General features: G+C 35.8%; 2 protein-coding genes across 2 annotated transcripts; one reads left to right on the plus strand and one right to left on the minus strand.

The window, feature by feature from the left end:
- The first annotated feature begins 1,219 nt into the window (after positions 1–1,219).
- LOC594592 (polyadenylate-binding protein 2) lies at positions 1,220–14,209 on the plus strand. Its single transcript, XM_794027.5, has 7 exons — positions 1,220–1,351; positions 2,708–2,868; positions 3,280–3,462; positions 6,018–6,124; positions 6,731–6,818; positions 7,786–7,982; positions 13,762–14,209. Exons 2-7 carry the CDS (start codon positions 2,728–2,730, stop codon positions 13,793–13,795), a joined length of 750 nt encoding a protein of 249 aa, XP_799120.2. The 5' UTR covers positions 1,220–1,351; positions 2,708–2,727; the 3' UTR covers positions 13,796–14,209.
- Positions 14,210–19,581: 5,372 nt separating this feature from the next.
- On the minus strand, positions 19,582–23,259 carry LOC594590 (trafficking protein particle complex subunit 2-like protein). The gene is made up of 4 exons (XM_794025.5): positions 23,031–23,259; positions 20,843–21,103; positions 20,286–20,365; positions 19,582–19,634 (listed from the first exon to the last, which is right to left on the minus strand). The coding sequence occupies exons 1-4, from the start codon at positions 23,061–23,063 to the stop codon at positions 19,592–19,594; spliced, it is 417 nt and encodes a 138-aa protein (XP_799118.2). The 5' UTR covers positions 23,064–23,259; the 3' UTR covers positions 19,582–19,591.
- Positions 23,260–23,907: the final 648 nt, after the last annotated feature.

The following is a 23,907-nucleotide window of genomic DNA, read 5'->3' on the forward strand; positions in this document are numbered from 1 at the left end:
GATGGATTGTAGAAAGTCATAGTCTATCATAACAATTTACCCAATTTTTTTTAAACTGCTAAAGGACTTGCAAACAATATTTATATTCGGATATTGTGAAATGGTGGTTTGAAGAAAGTGATATTTCTTAATTCTGTACTCTCTCCCAAATATTCTTTGTCAAATGCCCCCAATCTTCGAAATTCTGCAACAACAACAACAAAAGTATATAGCAGATATGCATGTGTAATTCAACAAAGTATTGACGGCATGTCGTTTTGGCTAATGCATTGGTATTTATTAAAAAGATTATCTAAAATTATTAATTTCAATGGATATTTGCTCTTACGAATGTGCTGAAAATTGTTTTTACAATAATTTTTGTCTCAGAAAAAAAAAGGTTAAAGGGCCACTCTAACCAAAACGGGCTAAAAAATTAAATAAAGACGCAGATTAATTTTTGACAGAGATTCCGAACATGACAATGATTTTTCTTAGAAATCATAAATAATTTTGGAATCTAGCTTTAAAAATGGCAACTCAGAACGCTCAGAAGAAAGCCCAGTTTCAGAGCTGTATTACGCAATAGCATATGACGTCACTGCAGGAAATTTCTCGGTGAAAAGGCGGGTGATTTAGGCATTTAAATGTCTTTATAAAAAGACAAACTAAGATATTAATTGGAAAAAAAAGACTTTTATCTGAAAGATAATATGCACTTGATAATCCCAGTATGTTTCATTTATGAATTACAACGAGATTGTAAGATCCGTAGTTGTAGGACAAATCGGACATGTTCGCAATGGCGTCAAATGCGTCATTAAGCCACGTGATCTATTACCTTTTTTTGAGGGGCGTAGCCCAGCAAGATCTGTGAGATCTGTGAAAAATGGAACGTTATTATTATTTTTTGGTCAATTTAGAAATTTTCTGAAAAATCAAAGGCTGGAATATAAGTAGAGGTGTATTCATGTTTTGAAAGGCTATGTTAGTGGGTTAGAGTGGCCCTTTAAACTAAATCTCACTCTTTCATCTTTCATCTCTTTGCTTTTTTCATTCAATTATTTTCTCTTTCTGCTCTCATGTTAACCTTTTTTGTGCTATCCACATGTTTTCCTCTATTCAAAATTTAAAAATTACTAGCGAAAACATTTTACCCTTTCATATAGGTCTGCTTTATAAAGCTTTATATTTGTACATTGCTTACATTCTTGGATATAAAATAGTTGATTTGCCGCCATCTGCGGACAGATTTATATAGTTCGAAGTGTTTTTTCACGCGTGGCTTTTGTGACTCAAGCTGTGAAAAGATCCCCAAAATTACCAGATGTATTTTGGGTCATAGACAACAACGTAGTGTGTAAAATATCAGGTATGTTAGAAAAAAAACTTTTTTGTTTAAATGAATGAAAGGAAATCAGATTTTGGTGATATTTATGCTTAGGAATGTGGCTTTATAGTAGTTTGTCGGGATGTGTTTTCCGACAGCTGTATGGCTGATCTTTTGTCGTCCTTCAGTCCCACCTCATCTTACAAAATGTTATATTTTTAGCAGTCTACCAATACCATTAATAACGATGAACATTAAAGTGTGAATGTGAAATTGTTTAAGGCAACATTGAGACGATTTTGAAGTATTTGTGATCGATGAATGATAGAAAGATGAACAAGAACTAGAGTCTAGTTGAACTGAAGTTCCAAGAAGAAATCAAATGAAACAATTTTTTTTTTGTCTGTTTTTTAAATTTCTTCTGCATGTTGTTTATAATTGTGTGACCTTTTAATTTGTGTTATGACTTAATCACTGTTAAAGGCATCGTTTAACAATGTTAAATCTGAGATGCAATATTTTAATGATATTGACAAGCCTTACCGGCTGCCATAGACGCGTGCGGAGAGGCAGGTAAACAAATGATGCAGTGCGCCCACAGGCCGCAGCAGTTGTAAACATTGGATATTGTGCCTTTTCTGTGGATTTCAGCATACATATTTTATCCCCTACCAATTTTTAAGGGTCATTTTGGCAGATTTTTCTGGAAATAAAGGCCCATTTTCCCAAAATTTTCGGGTGTTCATTTTTTGTTCAAAATTTGGAACGTCACTATGTTAGCGCTTAGAGACTTCGGTGGTAAGCGCTTTATAAGTAACGTTTTTATTATTATTATTATTATGTCGCTGGCATTGAACAAAAAATCTCTCTCCGATTCCTCTATTTTGCTTAATCTTATATTATTCCTGACATTCTTCAGAGTAAGCCTGTTAAGGATTTTTTTATTTTATCATCCTTTAGCCGGCCATTCTTAATGTAACTTAATAAATGAAAATGTGGAAGAGTGCTGAGTGCACCAGTTTGAAGTTTCCCCAATAACAATAGGCCAAAAAAGGCGCCAATCCCTTCTTCTTCTTCTTTTTTTTTTGGGGGGGGAGTTTGTGTTATGGGGAACGTCCCTCAAATTGGAAGGAGACTCCATGCCAGATGTGCTCCACTATTGACATAGCCCAAATCAGGGGGGGGGGGGGGAGAATGGGGGCTCAGGGCAAATTAGCCCCCTAAAGGCCCTTAATGCCCAAAAGAGCCCCCAAAATTCACCAAAAGCCCCCAAAACTGTGCATAGAGTTCAATGTAAAACAAATTGAAGAGTGTTACTCTCATGCAAGCAAGCTTGAAAAGTAGCCCCCAAAATTTTTTCCCTGGCCAAAATGAATTTGATCTTTATTTTCTCTGCAGATTGCTGAAGGTCCTTCATCATGGCCGAATTAGAGACGATAGCAGACTATGGCACGTATCTGCCTGATGTGAGCGAAGGAGACGATTCCCTTCTATCACCCACAGAGAATGTATCCATGAACTTGGAACCAACGGAAGAGAACGCTGGAATTGAAGATGCGGTAGGCTTCTTCTATTGAAGGAACACTTTATTCATTTCTAGATGTATAAGCTGGGGTGTAATAAAACATTTTAGTTTCATTTTAGAAATATTCACAGTTTGCCTATTTTCTAACTTGTATTTTGTCTAACTTGTCTTTTTTCTAAATTGTCTTCTTCTATTATGTTCTGTAGGCAGTCATATCCACTTGGACAGAATTTTTCCATAAAGTATATCTACATTGCACATTTCATTAGGTTGATGGTTCTTTATAATCAACTGGAATTTTCCTTTGTATTGTGTTTTCTTCCTTGGGGGGGTGGGGGGGGGGGGTGGTTGTTCTTTAATAGCAACTTATTTATAACATTACACCAAAACAAAACAAAAGGCTTTTAAACTCATGATGATTACTCTCCTCTAATTCATCACCCAGGAACTAGAAGCCATCAAAGCCCGCGTCCGTGAGATGGAGGAGGAGGCAGAGAAGCTGAAGGAGATGCAGAATGAAGTGGATAAACAGATGAACCTTAGCTCCCCTCCCCCTGCCCAGGCCGCTCCACATCTCTCACTGGAAGAGAAAGGAGAGGTCGATGCACGATCTGTCTACGTTGGAAATGTAAGAGTAACAGGCCTGATAATTACCTGATTTTTTTTTGATTTTTATTTTATCCCCGATTTTTCCCTTATTTTCTCTAATCTTCCCTATCTTTCCCTATTTTTTCCAAATTGTCTTACTCAAAAGGGGGGAATCAACGAAAAAAATACACGGTGGCGACGGGCGATTCGCCCCCTAAACCTCTGAAATCGCCACGGTAAAAATCAAGACGAGGGCGAAAAAAAATCAATATATCTTGAAAAATCGCCCCCGCCATAAATTGATATTCCCTATGAATTAATAAACCAATTTATTGATGTGTCTGAGTGAAATCTCCGTTCCAACTACCGACTCCAAAACTAGAAACTTCCATCAACATTTTAAAAGTTTTGTGAGTTGCAGCGGATTGGCGGTCGTACCTACTGTAGCTAGATCTACAGCGGTATCCGCCTGCCTGCGCCTAAGCTCCCGGCGGCCGGACAGGCCACCGGCCCCGATGTGGTTTCGTGCACAGCATGAATGCATACGCAGTTCGCACACGTTCACAATACACAGAAACGTACTAGCTCAGCTCCAGCGCGCGCCCGCACGCTCCTTGTATGAAGCAAATAAGTATTTGCGAGTGACGAGAGCTCAACTGCTAGCGACCAAATTGGTACGTAATATGTTTATTTAGTCTTTTTTCTGGCCCTAATTTTTATCATGGACAATGCAATCCCATTAAAAAAAATGTTATTCCGTCTAAAATTGTGTTATTTATAAGTTAAAACCATTAAATGCGAGTATATTTTTACTGTTGTCCCACATACTGATATATTTGTAATAACGAAACGTGCAAAATCAATGCCGGATTTTTTCCTGTAAAATCGGTATAAAGCAAGTTTCGTACACAGAAATTGAATTTTGTTATAAAAAAACCGTTAATAAATATATAAAGGATGTTCCTACTCCTCAGAATCTTTCTTACAACTGTTTAATTAAATTAAATTATTTATATACGATCGATGCCAGGCCAATTGTCATGAGTGATGATGACATCAATTTCTGTCTACGAAATGAAACTAGCTTTGGCTTGGCCTTTAGAATTAGAGTCTATAAAAAAAAAAATAAGGCCATGATTTTGCATGTTTCGGCATAACAAATAGACCCTACATCGGTATGTGGGACAACAGTAAAAATATTTACTCACATTTAATGGTTATAAATGGTCTAAATAACACAATTTTAAAGGGAGTTGGTCTACATTTTTTTTTAATGGGATTGCATTGTCCATGATAACAATTAAATTTGGGACAGAAAAAAAGACTAAATAACATATTACCTACCAATTTGGTTGCTAGTAGTATGATGGCTAAGGAAAAACACAACTTATTGTTACAGCTTACAATATGGCTTTAAGGAAGTAGCCCCTTGGTTTTTTTTAGGCAATGGGGAAAAGTAGCCCCCATAAAAAAATTAATTCCTAGCCCGCGTGTCAGTGATAATATTTTCTTAAGATATGAAAAACGAACAGTTAAACAAAACACTCCTTTTGACAAGTTTTAGTTACATGTATATGTAAATCATGAAGCCACACGTTTAACACAAAGTGAATAAATCATGGGTATCTGAATGTCTGCAATACTCTACATGACATATGTACACTACAATTGTATCTATATTTGCCTTTGCTTGGAATTGAATTAGGTAAAACCGCGTTTAAAAAAAATACAACCTTTAAAAAAAAAAGCCCCCCTGAGCTCCAAAATAGCCACCGTAAAATAATTAAGGGGGGCTATTTTTTTAAGGGAAAATCTGAAAAGAGCCCTCGTAAAAAAAAAAGTAATTTTTTGGTTGGGGGGAATGTTGTTTGACGCAATTATTTTTACTCAAGGGGGGTGTTGTTGAGGGGGAAAAAAAGTGCTCACTATCATCCCTGGAGTAACCAAACCTTTCAGCTAGCTTGCAGCAGATATTGATTGCTAGCTTTTGATATGTAACTCTGGTTTGGTGCAAATCAAGCTGCATTGTATTAAAAGAAAAATTATTGAATGAACCGTTTTGATTTTCAATTGATGGGATAGCTTCTGTAATGTTTTGTTTTAATGCCAAGTTAAAAGTCATTGACAAACAAATGTGTGCAGATGTAGAAATTATAAAATTTTATTTATCCATATTTTTTGTGAGGCATTTTTATCGTTCTTGTATTTTTCATATGACATAGATATCATATTGAATGTGAAGAGTAAAGTATGATCTATTTACCAGGGTCTATGTACAATTGGACTTATAGTTCTTGTGTTTGGAAGCATTTGGAATTGAAAAATATAATTTAAGGACTGAACATATATTTTACGTATTATTATTCATAATTAATTACACTCGCTAAGTCAAATTCGCTAAGTCGGAACTAGTTTTTGCAGTCCTAAAAGATTGGACTTATGCAGAGTTAACTGTATATATATATATATATATATATATATATATATATATATATATATATATATTACATATTACATAAGACACATAGAGACTGCTTCGTGGTGTCATACTTAATTTTCAACTTGGATATCTCTCTTTTGCTCTCAAACTTGCAGGTGGATTATTCAGCAACTGCAGAGGAATTAGAGAGTCACTTTCACGGCTGTGGACCAATAAACAGAGTCACCATCCTTTGTGATAAGTTTACTGGTCATCCTAAAGGGTAGATATATTAAGAGCATGTTTGCCCTCCAAAAGGGCTTGATTTTTTAATTTGGGTCACATTTGTCACTTTTTTTCAGTTTTGTAATTGAGGAATGAAAAATTAATTCAGAGAAGTTGTAGGAATATCATTGTTAACTAACTTTATTTGGATGGATCTACCACAGACTGAAATGTGTCATGAAAATGGTAGTCCAAGGAAGATATAAAAACTTTCAGATATGGAACTGCAGGCCGGGTAATACATATTAGCAAATTTTTAGCTGTAGTGGTAGTAGTAGCTCTATACAGAGCGAATTGTTTTTCATTTCTTTTCACATAATATAAACAATGACAAACAATAATAAACGTAAATGATATAACAGAAGTCAGCATTGAGAATGAGAGAGTGACAAGCAATAGAATGTTTGACTGATATATCACGGCAAATTTATGGAGGGAATGATTCCCAACACCCTTCCCACCCCTTCCCCATTTAAGTTAAGTTTACTAGATTCTTGTAATACATGTATATTTCTGAGGGATACTGCCCAGATTTTGTATTGGTATACTGCTTGTTATTTGTACGTATATTTATTATTTACCCATGTTTTTAATTCTCTTCTAGATATGCCTATGTAGAGTTTGTAGAAAAGGACTCAATTGATACAGCTTGTACCCTGAATTTATCACTCTTTAAAGGAAGACAGATTAGGGTAAGTGTACCTCATGTTGTCTTGGTAATTTTATGCATAACAAAAAATCCAATTTCTGTAAAGTTTTGTGGTGTCTGAGTCCTCAATCACACCAAGGAGACCGTCATTAGACCGAACAAAAAGTTACAGTATACTGAATGCCAAAAATCAGTTGGTAGGAGTCAGTCTCGCGGCTTGGCTGAGGTACCGTTTAAAAGACAAATTATTTGGAAATAATTGACGTGAAGTTTTGTGCTGTTCATAATTTTCCAAAAGATTTTGTATGGTTGCCATGAAGATTTTGTTCTACCCTTGAAACGTTGATCGTTGATATGTATGAAAGTATTTTCAAAGCTGCTTTGCTCTGCATTTTGTATATACTGCAGTAGGGCTGCGACGAGTAGTCGAATGCTTGAGTACCCGCACTGTTGACAACTACTCCAGTACGATTTCTCGTACTGGAATATTCGGCCGCAAAAAAAAAAAAATCGGTCACCTGGCACTGTCCAGGCCGACGCTTACCCGTTTACCCGTGCCAGGGAGAGCGGCGGCCGCTGGCATGGTACCGTCGGTAAAAATGTTTCCCAACTCAAGCACTGTCAAACTCACCACTCAGAAACTGGGACCAAATGTCCGGATTTCTGTTTGGACTCTGAGGAAAATGGATTAATCTGCCATCTTTGGTTTCTAAAACAGCATTGTTTACTGTTATTATTATTATTAAATCGGCGCTTTCAACTGCAACTCGAAGTAAAATTGCATGCGTTTTCAGCGCTGACCTGGGATACTGCTGCAGTGGTATGGTGGTGGCAAAAAAATTCAAAAAAATTCAAAAACATGGCGTCCGAATATTCGAGTATTCGCTTGTAAGCCTGAGAGTGTACTCGGGTACCTCATTACACTGTTGTGCACAGCCTTATACTGCAGACAATAATTATGTAGCTCAACCATAGTCCTTTACCTGTTATCAATGCAATTTGATTGACAGGTTAATGCAAAGCGAACGAACCGTCCCGGCATCAGCACCACGGATCGTCCTCCCCGTGGGGGGTACAGTGGCATGCGGGGTAGAGGTAGAGGGCGCTATGGCCAGTCACCATTCGGAGGAGGAGGAGGCGGCGGAGGATACGGCGGCGGCGGTGGTGGTGGTGGTGGTGGATTCTACAGGGCGAGGCCCAGATTTAGGTGGGTCGCTAAACCAGCTACCTCTTGACCACACACATCTTGTGTTGTGTGTGGCAGTACTGGGTGGGACAGAGATGCATTTATTTTTGTGTCATGTTAGAACTACAATGTATCGATTTTACATTTTTAAGTAGTATTATAGATAACAAGGTCACTATCTAGGAGAGTCAACAGTTAATTCTTAACTAATACATGCCCCTATGAAATTAGTTAGGGATCTTCCACAATTATTATTCATGAAGTTACCAATTAGTTTGTCATATTTTTCCCCTCAAAATATGACATTTTGGTAAGTTTTGAGGGACCGTCCGCAAAGATACCCCATAATGAACCGCATTAGTTTTCTGCTTCTTTTTAAGAAACGCCAAACATCTTATACAATGTTTCCTTTTGAAAGGAGACATGTAATAGCTTTGTCGTCGAGTTGTGGCCTCACAACTTTGGAGGTCACAGGTTTCAAGCCAAGTCGATGTGCCCTGGTGCCCCGTAGTAAGGTACCACTCCTTAATTACTAACCCCTCCAGATAGTACTCAAATCATAGGTCCTCTTGGTCATTTATCTACATGTACAATCATTGCTTTCTTAGCAGTCGGGTTAAACTTAAATCATCATATTGATGCTACCCCAGTGTCTTGTATGCAAATGATTGCCATAAAACGGATTTAAAATAGGAACAGAGCAGATAATGTCAACAATGATGTGTATTGTATGAACCTACAGGGCATGTCATTTAACAAGGGGATTTTACTACTTCCCTAGCAAAGAAAAAAAATGATATATCAGTAATAGAATGCTTTGTTCTGTTACAACATGCATCTCTGATCATAATTAAATTGCATTCTATTTAGAGAGGTCAGCGAAAGCGATTTACGTACTTAGCAAAATATGCACTCAGTGCCACATAAGTTGTTTCTTTCAATTTCTACTTTGCCAAATACCATGGGGTATTAAATCAATCTTTTGTGTGAAAAAGTGTAAGGAAAAATATTAGTGATGGGAGTCAGACCAGGCCAGGTCCTGGAAATCCTAGGCCTGGTTCGGGCTTCCGGTCCAGTTCCAAAACTTACCTGTATAATGAATTTGCCGTCTTGAATAATTTCAACGCATGTGAAATAGACGATAGATTCTTGTTTAAGACACACTTCTGCTTCTTACGCCGCAGTAGGAATGGCCTTGACAGCGCATATAATGGTATAAAAACCTATCAGATATTCCTGTTTTTCCAAGTTCCAGGCCGGTTCCGGGTACCGGAAAGAATATTGTGAATTTCTGGTCGGATTCCGGTCCAGGCTTTTCTCTCTTACTCCCAGCACTAAAATTATTTATCAGCAAAGAAATTTGAATTGATATGAAATATCCATTGAAAAGGAGCTATAATGATATGATAGTAAACTCTTTTTTTTGTGAGTTTGTCATATCCTGACACGAAATCTAATACTTAATGATGGACAAAAACTTAACTTTTGTTGGCCTTTCAGGACTTTCATAAGTGTAGCTTAGCTGCCATACTATATTCATGAATCGTAATGGTTTAGCATTGAATGAAGAGAATAGTGTGCATTAGTGTTGCATGAATTACCATTCATTTTCTCAAATGCTATTCAATTTGACTGCCAATGCATAGATTTGTCACGAGCAAGGAGGTGTGTAAATAGGATGAAAATTGTATCGTTGAATTATTGAGGCATTAATTAATTATTATGTACATGTATACTAACGTTTACCTGCCATGATCCCTTAAAAAGGGCTTGTTCAGTCTATAATAGAGAAACCAAGCTGGTAGATACGAGACACGATGTGCATGAATAGTTAACATACACAGTCTGTGTCTGTTTGACTGTTGAAAGATTCTGGAATATAGTCATTTTCCCCCGAAGGATTTTATGTTCAATCTATTTTTCAAGTTAATGATGAGAATAAGAAAAGTATCAGATATTCAGAAGCGCTGAAAGTAAACTTACCATGGCATTTACAAAATTCAACTTTGCACTGTTGTCATCGATATAAAATGTTCAGCTTTGAGTAGAACAAATTATATGTTCAACATTGTTGAAAGTCAAAAAGGCATTACTCTGGGGAAAAAACATCCTTCAATATCGTGCCAGGTTGGTTGGTTGTGTATTTAAATCACCAGTTAGATTGTTTGAAACATTTCGTGGCCATTCTTCTTATGAACATTTCACGATTCATGGTTAGATGTGGCCCTTGTTACTGCCTCTGTCCACGATCATTTTGTGTTGTGCCTAAACATCAGAAGCGCTTTCTCTCTAGTGACGATTACTAGTCGTATGCTTTATTTTAAGTATATGTACATGAAATCCATTTATTGCAGACATTCACTTTTATTTAGTTCATTCTATGAGTAATGTGCAAACGATAAGGACAAATATGTCCTCTGTTGATTTGCTGAAAAGTCTCGCATTTTTAGGGTATAAATTTACAATAGAAGGTATATGTTGTACATCATGAAAAGAAAATTCACGGCATTGATTAACAAAATTATGAACGGTACTGCAATTTTTTCCATTTTCATTGGCATTATTAAAAGGCTGACAGATATTACAGGAGTTTTGTGCTTCGATAACATGTATCAACGTTCCTCTCTCACGAGTTTAGGCATACAGGTTTTCTGTATTTGAATGCTGGTCATTAAGTATTGGTCTTGCCATTTTGAAGAATTTTGGCGAATTTTCTAATTGACTGCCTGTTTTAAGGTTGTATGGTGGTTGAATGTATTGAAGATATAGCAACACTTTCAGTACAATTGTGTTAACAGCATGAAATAACAAGAAATTATTTTTCTTCTCCAAATATGACCCAAGTTAGTTTCAAAGTGAACCTGTGAATATTCCCTACCTCGAGTTTATTTTTAAATTATTTCTTTTGTTTGGTTGGTTGGTTGTTTTATTATACTTATTTTCTTGTTGTTGGTTAGATATGTATTTGATATATGATCAGAAGGAATAGATTAACAAACATAGGAATTCTTTTTTGTGTCTGCTGTCTACAGTAAAATAAGGGTTGATAAATTGTTGACATATGCACATAATTTCTCCTTCATTCTCATGTCAGTACATGCAACAACTTTTAAAAGTTTGCGAATTTTTGTTAAAACTTTGTTGGAGGCACCCTTGTTTTTGTTGCATGGGAAAGTGCAAATAAGGTCAATTGTTTTATTATTGAGATTATTTTAGAAATAAGAAATGTATTTAATGTTGTACATAGCATTCATCTAACTTCATAATTTATCTTTCCTAAATTGTCATAAATTTTCTTCTTTTTTCACAAAGTCTCTATTCAAAATTATACTTCAGAATTTATAAGAAATGGTTTAGAGTAAATGTTGGTGAATTTTAGTTCATGCAGTCTGTAGAAATATTAGATTTGTTCATTTAAAAGTAGTCTGTTATTATTTAATTCAACAAATATATTTTAGTTTCTTCTCACTTATATTTAATTTATATTTTTCTTACTAACACATTTTCATGTCTTATACACCTATTGTACAATCTTTGGAGTTACATGTATAATCAAACAAGTGTACAGATGGAGATGTGATTCTCTCTCTAACCTATATATTTCTGTGATGCAAACCCATGTTGAAGTGAGCAGTATTAGTGGATTTGACCACAGGATACTCATGCAAGAAGCCGATCTTCATCACACAATTGTTATACTCACTGCCTTCACTAAGTTAATCTATTCAATTTTTAAAACTTGGATGTTAACATTTATAGCAGATGTTTTGACATACATGTATTTCACATTGAGATACCACTGTTGTATATAAGTATTATTTTCCACCTCGGTTCGATAAAAGGAATTTGGGGTACTCATACAAGAAGCCGATCCTGATTACACAATTGTTATACTCACTGCCTTCACTTATTTACTCTATTTAATTTTTAAAACTCGGATGTTAACATTTATAGCAGATGTTTTGACATGCATGTATTTCACATTGAGATAACACTGTTGGGGTATATAAGTATTATTTTCCACCTCGGCTCGATAAATGAAATTTGGCTCCAACTCAATGGCAGTTTAATTCAATCCTTAAGAATTCCTTGCAAGTGGCATTAATAATTTATTTATATGCAATAAGGTTGTTGAGCATTATTGGTATGTTTGTTTTATCATCGTTACTAGCCAAGAAAATGTAAATAGTATACATCATTAGCCTTTTTTGGTCTTCCTATCACAATCTTGGAGAAGAATAAATAAATAGCACGTTATGTTGCTGTGAAATAAACACTTAAAGGCATTTATTTTATATATCTTGATAAGACAGAACAGGATTACAAAAACAGCGATGTAGTTTTGTGTAATGTGCAAGAAACTGAAATCGGTGAAATAAAATATATTGTACTAAACAGGATTCTTTTGAGAGAAATTATTAAAGGTAGTATGAATTAATGATGCAGGACAGATGTCTTAACAAATAGATGTGATTGAATTGAATTACCATGGATGGCTTTAATACCAAAAGCCATGACAATGTCTGCATGTTGTTTGAAGGTTAAAAGTAGTCACAATAAACATTTATATATCACAGTTTTTAAAGGATACATGTTGATTCTTCAATAATATTTTTTTGTCTTGTCACTATTTATAATCACACTGTGAGTATGGAGTACAGTGCTTTGATATGCAGCTAATATTTCAGCTATTGATTAACAGTGTTGTATGAAGGTATATCGACAGATCACATTATTATATTGTACACACAAGTAAGAGTAAAGTCTTTAGCTTTCTGCAAAAGGTCTCTACCGCCATGTATTGTCAATGGCTGCAAAGTCCTCATACCGTTAATGTGATGAAGTACATGTATTTCTGTATTTCAGCTCTTGGAGAAATATAATACTGATATCCATCAAGTTATTTTCATTCTTGACTTGGTGAAGTTGTTTGATGAAATCACTAAAGATTGCTATGATTCTAATATCCTTATGCGACTCCAATTAAAAACAATAATCCTCTATTCATGGCACCATTGATCATTGTGAAATAATGGAAACATATCTTGGATTTGTTGGTAAACAAAATATTAGGTTTCAAGAGAGAGAGATACTCTGCACTAGGTTCTTTAGCTCAACTTTGGACAAATTTTATATATCAGACATGTAAAGAGATGTCAACTAATGAAAGCCAGGAGGGTGTTCACCTGTGTTAATGCCCTTCTGGCTCTCAATGGATGAGAAATACAATCGCTCAACTGAGAGTAATGAGGTTTATTGGTTAATGTATTAGCAAGGCATGTGATTTAAATGTTAGAACTGGATGTATGATGTACAATGATGTATGACTGAAATACAATACATATGTACGATGTATGTTGATGTTCAAATGACTATCTTTATTTGGGATTATTTCAGCTGGTTTTGAAGAAAGAATACATTTGAAGTTTTACCAATGAGAATTCACTTGAAAATATGTCTGAGGAACCATGTGGTCTTTCTTTTCAGTGACTTTGTAGTGTTATTTGGGTTTTTAAAAAAGGAGCATTTTGACAGTTAAATGTATGAAATTGGAGGTAAAATGAGGTGTAAACAGAGAGGAGTTGACACACTGCAACGACCTTGAGAAAAGCTATGTGTACTTGGCCAGCCAGAGTGTTACTTCTAGATACGAGAATCCCCGAGCATTTGATGACTTCATCATCTCTGAGAGCCACAAGAATTTTCTTGAAGAAACATGATTTAGTTGATATATAACGTGTGAGTATGACTTTCACAATATCTTGTTTGTAATATGAATTTTGTTTATGCCTTTTTGCAGGAACCGCCGTTTTGTTCGATATTCTCCATACTGAAGACCTGGAAGCAAAAAAAAGAGAACAGCACGAGAAAGAAAAAAAAGGGCATGCTAATTATTCTTTAGTGAAGGTAGTAGATGTAATGTAAGAATTTCAATGTCAAGTCACTCGGGCACCTACTGTTCATGCATGAACAAATGGATTCTTAGGCTTTGCTTTTTACATGTATATGGTTTTCTTTTAGAAGACACTACATGTGTTCTAGCAATATTTCAATTCCATTTGTAGATTTAAAAGCAGCTGTGCTTCATTAGTAATTTACTGCTGCTACATGTACATGTATATACAAGATAATCATTTTCTTATCTCATTTTCTGTAGTTTATTCTAATATATAAACATTTGATTAAGCAACACTATGTTTCATTTCTTTTTCAGGTTCCAGTATTGTGAGGGGTTAAAAAAAATGTATCAAAAAAAAAAAGAATAAGAAAAAAAGAAAAGAAAAAAAAGTAAAGAAAAAAAATAGGAAAAGAAGAAGTGAAAAGAAAAGAAAAAAAGAGCTACATGCAAAAGAGATAAGAAAAAAGATAAGTGCTTAAAAGAATAAAAGAGCAGTGTAATTAAAAAAAAAGAAAAGGGGCTTCTGGTGAACCTTCTCTACTGGTGCACACCTTGGACTGTTCCATCTCTAGCTGAGGGGTGCTGGAATCCAGACTGGGGTGTAAGTACTTCAGACACTTAATACAGGACAGTCGACAAAGATAACCAGGAGTGGTGGTGAGGTACATGTAATGGGCTCTTAAAGCTTCAACAGAACTCTTCCCCTGGCCTGGAGAGTGAGCTGGTTGTACAAAGATTGTTGAGAGAAAGGCTTACTTTAACTGTAACAAATTCATTAAAAAAAGGTTTCATGCGAACAAGCAAGTAATTTTTAAACTCGTACTCGAGTATCAAAGGAGTTATTTATCTGGCACTTATTATGTTCATTTTTCTATTATGATCCGAGGAGCATTTCAATATATCTAGGGCTTTATGAAGCACTTGCACAACGAGATCCATATAGTTTCTCTTCTGAAATATGTGAATAGGCAATTATCTTGTTTGATCAAACTTGGAATAATTGTTTTTATGGTCATTGGTCGATTTGGATCAAACCCTGGCTTTGGGAATTGTCCTCAACAAAAATCGCATACATCTTGTACATATGTAAATCAATCTTAAAATTGGAATCGCCACAATCGACTTATGATGTATCCATGTTTTCTGTTTTTCTTCTGTTGAAGCCTCGTAGGTAATACATGTGGGGGGGGGGGGGTGAGTGGTATGGACTACAGTGAATGACATACATTTTGCCTCTAATTATTTTGCTTTGTGAAGGGGACTTTCGCATATGCCTGTCAAATTCTGTTGAATTATGCAATGTCGTTAAATTGTTGCGAGTACCACTTTTAACAAAGAGCATCATCAGTGTAACAAACCAAAAGGCTGTGAAGTAATTTTTCTTCAAGTAAAAATTTCCTAACTTTTGAAGTCATTTGTGGTGTATGAAACTCAGTTAATGTCCATTAGAAGCTACATGTATGTATGTAGAAAATAAGGAGTTACTTTGATTGATTAGCACAATTGCCGTACATCATGCAGTTCTCATTATGTTCATTGTCCTCTTACTTGTAAATTATGTAAGAGAGTTCAAATTTAAATTTTGGCATACCGTATACAGAAAATCTATAACATCACTTTAAGAAAACAGTTCTTTATCCCCCTGTATTTAATTATATTCCGCTCAGTTTCTTGAAGTATTGATTATTATTAACTTTTGGTCATGCTCAAGTGCAAAATAAAACAAACAAAATTTGATTTTTATATTTTTGTCACTAAAATGTCAATCTTTTGTCTTCTCTGACATTAAGGGATAATACTGTACATAATTTTCATGACATTTTAGAATGATGAATTTGAATTTGTGATGTTTAGAAGATGGGAATACTAGAAATGCTCGATCCAGAAATTGTTCAAATTTTGTTTCAAAGTAGGTCTGCAATAACTATCAGCTGTTAATTGAAATTGTCACCCCAAATTTTGAGAAAGTACAATTAAAGAAAAGAAAACTTGTATTTCTACTAATTCTTGATTCTTCAAAAAAATTGATAAACTCTATGCACGTACACGTACAGGTATATGCATCTTCATTTTATCTTCAAATGTAGCCGATTCAACAGAATAAGCCATTTCTGCTTCAAAATACATGTATTCATATTTTGATAGTTAAGTAGACGTACATGTATGATGCAATCTGGTTCAACTCTATTTCACTTTCTTTTTTTGTGACTTCTCTTTCAGAGTTGTTTCAACAGAGTTCCTGCTGCATAATCATAATAAAATTTGTTTCTCCCTGGAAATCGTCCTAGATCCTCCTTTCTTTCTTTCCTTTTACTTGTGTGTGATTTCAGCAAAGTTTTATCTTTTTAAGTGTTGGTCATTTGATTATCGGCAGACTCGACAGTCAACTTCAGGCAATTTCAATACCCCATTGTGTATCCTACAAGCCATTCTGATTGGTTTTTGTAAATGCATGATTGTAATGTGCACACATTTCAATACGCGATGGACAAGGCTCCGTATTGAATTTGCCTGAAGTTGACCGTCAAGTCTTTGCTCTCATTTTGTTGGTCGATTGATTAATTGGTTCGGTGAAAGATATTAGTAATCTGTCAATATATGTACATGTAATTAGTAAGCAGGTGTTGATTGGTTAATTGATGTATGAATGAATTGGTTTGTTGTTGAGGTGGATGAATATATCGGTCAGTGAAAGATATATCGGTGATTGGTCAATGTATGTAATGTTGGTTTATTGGTCAATAATGAATCGAAAGGATGTTGAAAGTTTTTTTAGTTGAATGCATAGATCGATTCTGTGAGATTAGTGTTTCATTGAATTTCTTCTACATGTGGTCAAGAATGAAGGCACAATTTACACACTGACAAAATACACAACTCTCTATCTTCGACCCCCCCCCCCCTTCCTCTCGGGCCTCCACACATAACTCTCTATCTCCAACCCCCACACTCTTTCCCTCTCTCTCCTCACAAACATAAAACGCACATTTCTCTCTCCCTATCTGTCATTGTGCAACTGCCATTTTCTGTCTTGTCAGTTAATTTATGTTCACATTGATACTAACGCTGCCATTCATTTAACACTTCAGGCCCTTCTTATTCCTCTTTAACATGTACATACATATTGTAAGTTATAGATTGTATGGAATAGGATCAATGGTCAATCTGACGAAGGGAGGTATTCATTCATCTTGGAAAAATGTATGTTGACCATCACATATACCAGTACTGCAATGATTTCTTGGAATGGCTGCATGAATGCTAGTACAGTCAATCTTTTTCACAAAGTTTCAGAAAAATAAAGATATACATGTGTATGGTACATTCATGCCTTATTTTAAATTGCGTACAATACGAACAGATGTACAATATCATTACATTATTGAGTTGATTTTTAATATCTTAAACTTTACATATATAATTTATACACGACATCAATATGTACACAATTATACAGAACAAAAGCACTATACATGATTATGTATTAGGACATGGCTACATTTTATCCTAATATTATTTTGAAACCAAGAATATACCAAAAGGGTGCGTTCTGTGTCGATGTATAGGAGTCGAAGCCCTTCTGGCTCCAAATGGACGATTTGGTCATTTGCCCTCGGGCCTGCAGTAACACTACAGACAATTTATTGTGATGGAATACTTAATGAACCACCAAAAAGAGCCGAACTACATGTAAATGACAGCGTTAAAGGGAAATCCAACCATTGTAGCAAACAACTCTAAAAGAAAGCAGACTGATAATTTGAAAATCGGACAAAAATGAGAAAGTTATGGATTTTAAAAATTTGGCGCTCAAGGGGGCGGGGGTGCAAATTTTAAAATTTTCGAGGACCAAAAAAAAAAAAATGTGCTCACTGAGAGCGACTTTTCGGCTGGCTGAGTCGTTGCGATTTTTATTTGGGACTCCAAAAAACAAACAAAAAATGTCCGCTTACCCCCCCCCCCCCCCACTGAGCGACTTTTCGGCCGGCGCAATTTCCAAATTTTCGGGAGCAAAAAAAAAAAAAAAGTTGGGCCCCCTCCCCTAAGAAATCCTGGATCCGCGCCTGTGTAACGTCACTGCAATGTAGTGCCGCACAACCTTCCCATTTCTTCCAACCCACAGGTTCTTTATTTTTGTTTCAATATGTGCGACTCGAGAAGGACTTTGCTTTCTAGAGGACCTGTAATAATATATTCTCTATAATATATTTTGAGTAGTGCCCCAGAGTTATCTACAACTATGTCACAATCCAATGACCAAATTGATGATTAGAGATATGCATAGATGTAGTGATCTCATATTTAAAAAATTCGTAATTTGTTATTATTGGTCAGATTATTCCAAACTTTTGCCATTCTGTTTAACTCTTTATCTGCTTCAATTCAAATAAACTTATTACAAAGGTTGGATGCCCTTTGACAAACGTACACATGACCATTTTAAGTCTGACCGTTCAGAAACCAATTACAACAAACCAACTGCTGCATATAAAATGTTTAATTTTCAATGGAACCTAACATCTAAACTGTTCAAATATCGAGATCAAACATTTTATGTTTACCATTATGCATTCTTTTTTTCCCTTTAAATAGGAAATCTCTGCTGCTACCTGCAGAACATGACAGATTTGGGAGAGTTAAGACTCTGCTAGACTTTAACCCGTACAGGATTTATTCTTCGTCAAATCATTTCTTCATCCTTATCAGAGCGATATGTTGGCTATTACACATGCATGTAATCAGGGCTCCACACTAGCTCGTTTGGAAGGGGGTCTGGATTCAACTGCATGAGCCCTATGTAAAAGTTTCAGATTTAGGGCATCCATGTGTGATGGCACCTGTTAGTGCAGATCCAGTTGAATCAAAGAAGACCAGAAAACAAAATGGCAGCAACTGGAGGGTTGAAAGAGGAACAGAAACAAAGGATAGAGGAGGAAAAAAGAAAAGCGTTGGGAAAAAGGGCGAATCAGCAAGGATCGCCTTTCTCATCAACAACAGCAACCAACAAGAAAAATATGATGAGTGTATCTGGAAATATGCACGATGACTAGGCTTAATGATGACATTCAACTGCATTTTGTAAAACAGAACATTTTGCGACATGAATCTCGCATGGTGTGTAAACTATAAGGGAAGAAACTTTTAAAAATTGTAAAAATTAAGTGTTGTGTGACTTGTGCCACTTGTAAAACATTCTTTCGCGGCATGAAACTGTTGCAAATCTGGATCACTTATAAAATTGTTAAATATTATTATTTCACGAGTTTCAGGTTTATCCGTTTTTTGTTTTGTTTATTCATTATACAAACTATTACATATCTTACTTTAGCAATGCCTGCATAAATTTAGATAACTCATACATACAATGCACATATCCAGTGGATCGAACACACTAGATACACTTGGAAGCTGGAATGTAGGGTCAATTTGCAATTTGTAATGTTGTAACTCTTTCTGACAAATTACCTACCAACAATAAAATGTAAAGTGTATTATTCATGAAGCTAACTTGGTTATAAAAATCAAATCAAATTCCAACATGATTTGGTATTATAGAAATGCTAGTATTCTGAGAATGCTCCTCGTAAGTATTCACTGGATCTTTAGATGTCGTTTAGGATCTCTTCTGCTTTCTTGGACCCTGAGAGGAAGTCCTTGGCATGATCTATTTTTCAACCTCACCGTCGTACAAGGTAGAGAGTCACAGTGGACCCTCTGATCCTGAAACATTTCAATCTTGTATCATCATCTGGTTCACTGTGTTGTCAAAAGCTCTGTATTTAAAAATATTAAAAATAGAAAAACATACATAGAATCTTCATTAATACAATAATGTATTCATCACATGTTTCCTTTTGCCTCATTATACATTACAAAACCATGCCACTAATTAACTAACATTTGTATGATGCCAAATAAATTGAATTAAATTGAAACAGGTCATTTCTATCAAAAAAAAATTCAGATAATTAACTCAATGACTAAGAGTGTTTACTGCACCCCATAAGAGGACATGATGTAAATGGGTACCTGGCAGGAGTTAATTCTTTGAAATTCTAGAGCACCGTAATGGCAGCACAGCTTAAGTTGGGGTAATAATCTCCAAATTTGGAAGTGCTTAGTGATTGTAATAAGCGATATATAAAAACTGAGTATTATTATTATTGTTTTCTATCCAGGCACACAATGCACATGTGTTAGTGAATAAACCATGACTGCTGAAGAAAATCTTTAAAACTGGGTGATGAGGAACAAGAGATTACCATTTTCTATCTCCAGGAATGATGAAGACCTTTTCCACAGTCTTTATACCTATCATGAATAAAGGGAATGACAAGGGTCCATAACCTATATTACTACTGGAGACCGAAATTGTGTTGAAAGACTTTTCCAGTAATGCAGATAAGAAAAAGAAAATTCCTTACTTCGATTTTACGTTCTCTCCGGGAGTATAGAATGGATTGCACAGCATGTCTACATAAGCGTTGTGTAACGTCTTGAACATCTGCAGGCAGAAGAGAAAGTACATGTGCGTATTATATAATAATAATTATAATAATAGTGTAAACTTATAGAGCGCACACCGTCCAGGGACGCTCATGGCGCTAGCTCAGCAACAGTTCTCTTTGATACAAGTAAAGTAAATAATTTTGCAATAGTTATTTATTTTACCGGTATTGTATTCCATCCTCAAGATTGAACATAAGATATGTGTAGATAGTTAATGACAATCATAAGGATTTAGCCAAAACAAATCTGCTTGTAATTTAATTCGTTTTTTTCCTGGGCATTTTGAGTGAAAATTGATTGATGCACGACAATTTTCAATTGAGAATTTACTTCACTTAAGTGAGAAAATGGCACCTCCTAATCCAGAAATATCTGACCAAAATAGTGCTTACATACACAGAGTGAGAGTTATGAACCTAAACATCATTTAGTTGAATGTTCCATCCCATATTCCCACTGTTTTCCAACTTACATTCCTGATTTCATTGTCCCTCATCTGAGTGTTAGAGGACTCTACCACGATGACAAACTTGACTTTTGTGTTGGTTACGTAGCCATAGACCTTGTAGTCTTCCGTGGGATACAGGAGACCCAGGTAGAGCTCTCGCAAGTCATTGCTGCTCTTTCCTACCGATGATACCTTTTCCTCTATCACATCTAGACATGTATGGACAGTGTAGTGAAATTTCAGCTCATTCTCTGTTGGTATCGTCCTTATGTAGAGTGGATAATTCTGCAGCAAAGAGAAACGGAATGTAGGTTTTAAATGAATAGATCTATGTTTCTTTTCATAAAAACACACAGTCATGGAAACAAATACCGGGTACATGTAATTTATAAATATAGCCTAATATACAACAAAGATTAGGTAGACAGATAAAGTAGATAGGAAGGTGAGAAAAAGAAGTACATGTACTCAGAAGCATAACTTCAATTTTCAAACTAGAGAGTAGAGTTGCATCTTCTAGTTTAAGACATGTGTATTTTATGAATTAATAATTGAGATCTAGAATCTAGATCTACCTCAAGTTCAAGCTCTTCCATCTCTCAAATGGGCCTAGTCAGACAGTGACATTGTATTAGTAGAAACTAGAGAGTAGACTGAAAGCTTTAGTCTCTCATAATCGTGTAGTGGTGGTGGTTATTTTACCCGACTGCTAAGAAAGCATTAATGCTTGTTAGTAAGCAACCAGAGGATTATGAGACCACTGCTCTACCAACTGAGCAATCGTGCCTATATCAATGGTTGTTCCCTGAGTACTAGTTTAAGGGAAATCCAACCCCAATAGACAACTACTCTAAAAGAAAGCAGAAAAATCAAAGAAGTAAACTGATGAAAGTTTCAATTTAATCAGACTAAATATGTGAAATTTATCAATTTTTGAAAGTTTTAATCACTATGTATATGGGCACTTCATATTGGCTGAAGCTGTAATGTCAATGTGATGTAGTGCCGGACTACTTTTCCATCTGTTCAAACATATAAAATGACTAAAATTTAAACTTTTAAGAGGACCTATATTTGAGTAGTGCCCCAAGGGAGAAGGAACTTAAAAGGAAAACATTAATTAATGATATTTTTGTACACGGCAAATGAAATGGGAGAGTTATCCACATCCTACGTCACAATCTACTGACCAAACTACCAATTAGAGATTCACATACGGTAGAAATTGACTTATTTAATAGAAGTATAGTCAGTGATCTCATGTTTCAAACATTCATAACTTCCTTACACTGTACTAGTATTGGTCAGATTCATTTCAAACTGTTGCCATTCTGCTTTCTTGTTCCTCAACATTCACCCCCCTTGAGCAAAAAAAGAAAGAAAAAAATTGTCAGGGAGGGGGGGGGGGGCATAGATAAAACACAGATACTGGTAAATTAAAGGGAGTCTTCAACATTCTAAAACACCCCCTTTTGCCAAAAAAAGGGGGGGGGGGGGTTTGAACATCCCAAACTAGGGTGTCTGAACGATTTTTCAATTTTCAATTTGGGATTGTTTTTCACCATTTTTGTTTGATATTTGAATAAAAAATGTTTTCAGAAAAATACATTTAAAATTTCAAGACTCAGTCTCACCGATGTTTCTATCAAAAGATACAGCCTCTCATAAACTCTGCAATATTCATAGCATATTGGTCAGAATGGACAAAAAAGTGGTTCACGCCGCGCCGAGTTATCATTTTTTGCTAAACAGCTACATTCTAGAGTCTAACGCATTACCATTAGATCTAGGCGATATGCTTGAACTTAAATCGTATGTGATCCCTTGGGGCTAGCGAAAAAAGAACATCAACAATGTCTATTCCTTACGAGTTACGACTTGAGAACTAATTATTATCCCATGGAAACAACATTTAAATCGCTGTTTTGACAAGATATTTTTAGAAATCTGAAATGACACCCCTTTGGAAATATGGGGATTAATCTGCTCTTTCATATGACACCTCATTTATTGATAATCACCTTCAAGATCACAACAGATAAAGGTTTAAATCTAAAAAAGTAAATAGATATTTTTAAAAACGTTGACCAATTTTGACTAGACTTTCTACATAGGGATGTGTGCAGTTTATCCTCCATTCCCTATTATGGCCTATGGGAAGGTTTTAGCACACAAAACCTAGACCTAATTAGTGTTACGACCAACGACTAACCTCTTTAGCAATTACAGCAACACAAACAGCCATTCCTCTGAACAAGTACGATCTACTTAGGTGTCCTACGTTACTTCGAAGACCGCTCGGATCGCCAATTATGCAGTCAGTGCGAAATGGAACAGCGTCGCAACGTCGCAACTGTATGGCTCGGTCTGCGCTGGGCTAGGGCACCGGCAGGGGGACGTCAATCTAGGGGGGTCGACCGCAACAGATATCTTCACACGGCGCGACAGCCTAGATCTATATACCAGCGATAGAGATGTTGTGTGGGGCTTGCCTAGCGCTAGCCTGAGCAACTCGTCCTAATAAGTTTTGTCCCAGTCAGGTCCGGTCCTCGATATGCGATATACCGTAAAGTTGAGAATGGGCCTCGGCTGCGCTTTATATATATAGGTAAAAACTGGTTCTTATTTCTTTATAGTTTATCTAGTAAAATAGGCTAAATTTAGAAGGCGCGTAGCCACGGGGGGGGGGGGGGGGGGGGGGGGGGGGGGGGAGGACGATAAGGGTGTCGCCCCCCCAAAAAAACAAATAAACTGCTGGCCAAAAGAGAGAGAGAGAGAGAGAGAGAGAGAGAAGTATAGAAAGAGAACAAAAGTAAAGGAGCAGACAAAGAAACGTGACAAAGACTGCTTTAAAAATATCATAAAAGAAACAACAGATATACACCATATGTTATCCTTCATTTAAAAATGAAATTGTGAAATGAGCTTTGAATTCTATAGCCATTTTTCTAACTTTTTTGTAAATTGTACTTTTTTATGCGTTTGTAGGATAATGACATATTCCCAGTCAGGCAAAAAATATAGTTATTTAGAACCCTAAGTGTCAAAGCCATGGGCGTCGCTAGAGGGGGGGGGGTGTGACAACCCCC

Source organism: Strongylocentrotus purpuratus, unplaced genomic scaffold (genome assembly GCF_000002235.5).
Source record: "Strongylocentrotus purpuratus isolate Spur 01 unplaced genomic scaffold, Spur_5.0 spur5_scaffold_8, whole genome shotgun sequence".
NCBI classification, from domain to species: domain Eukaryota; kingdom Metazoa; phylum Echinodermata; class Echinoidea; order Camarodonta; family Strongylocentrotidae; genus Strongylocentrotus; species Strongylocentrotus purpuratus.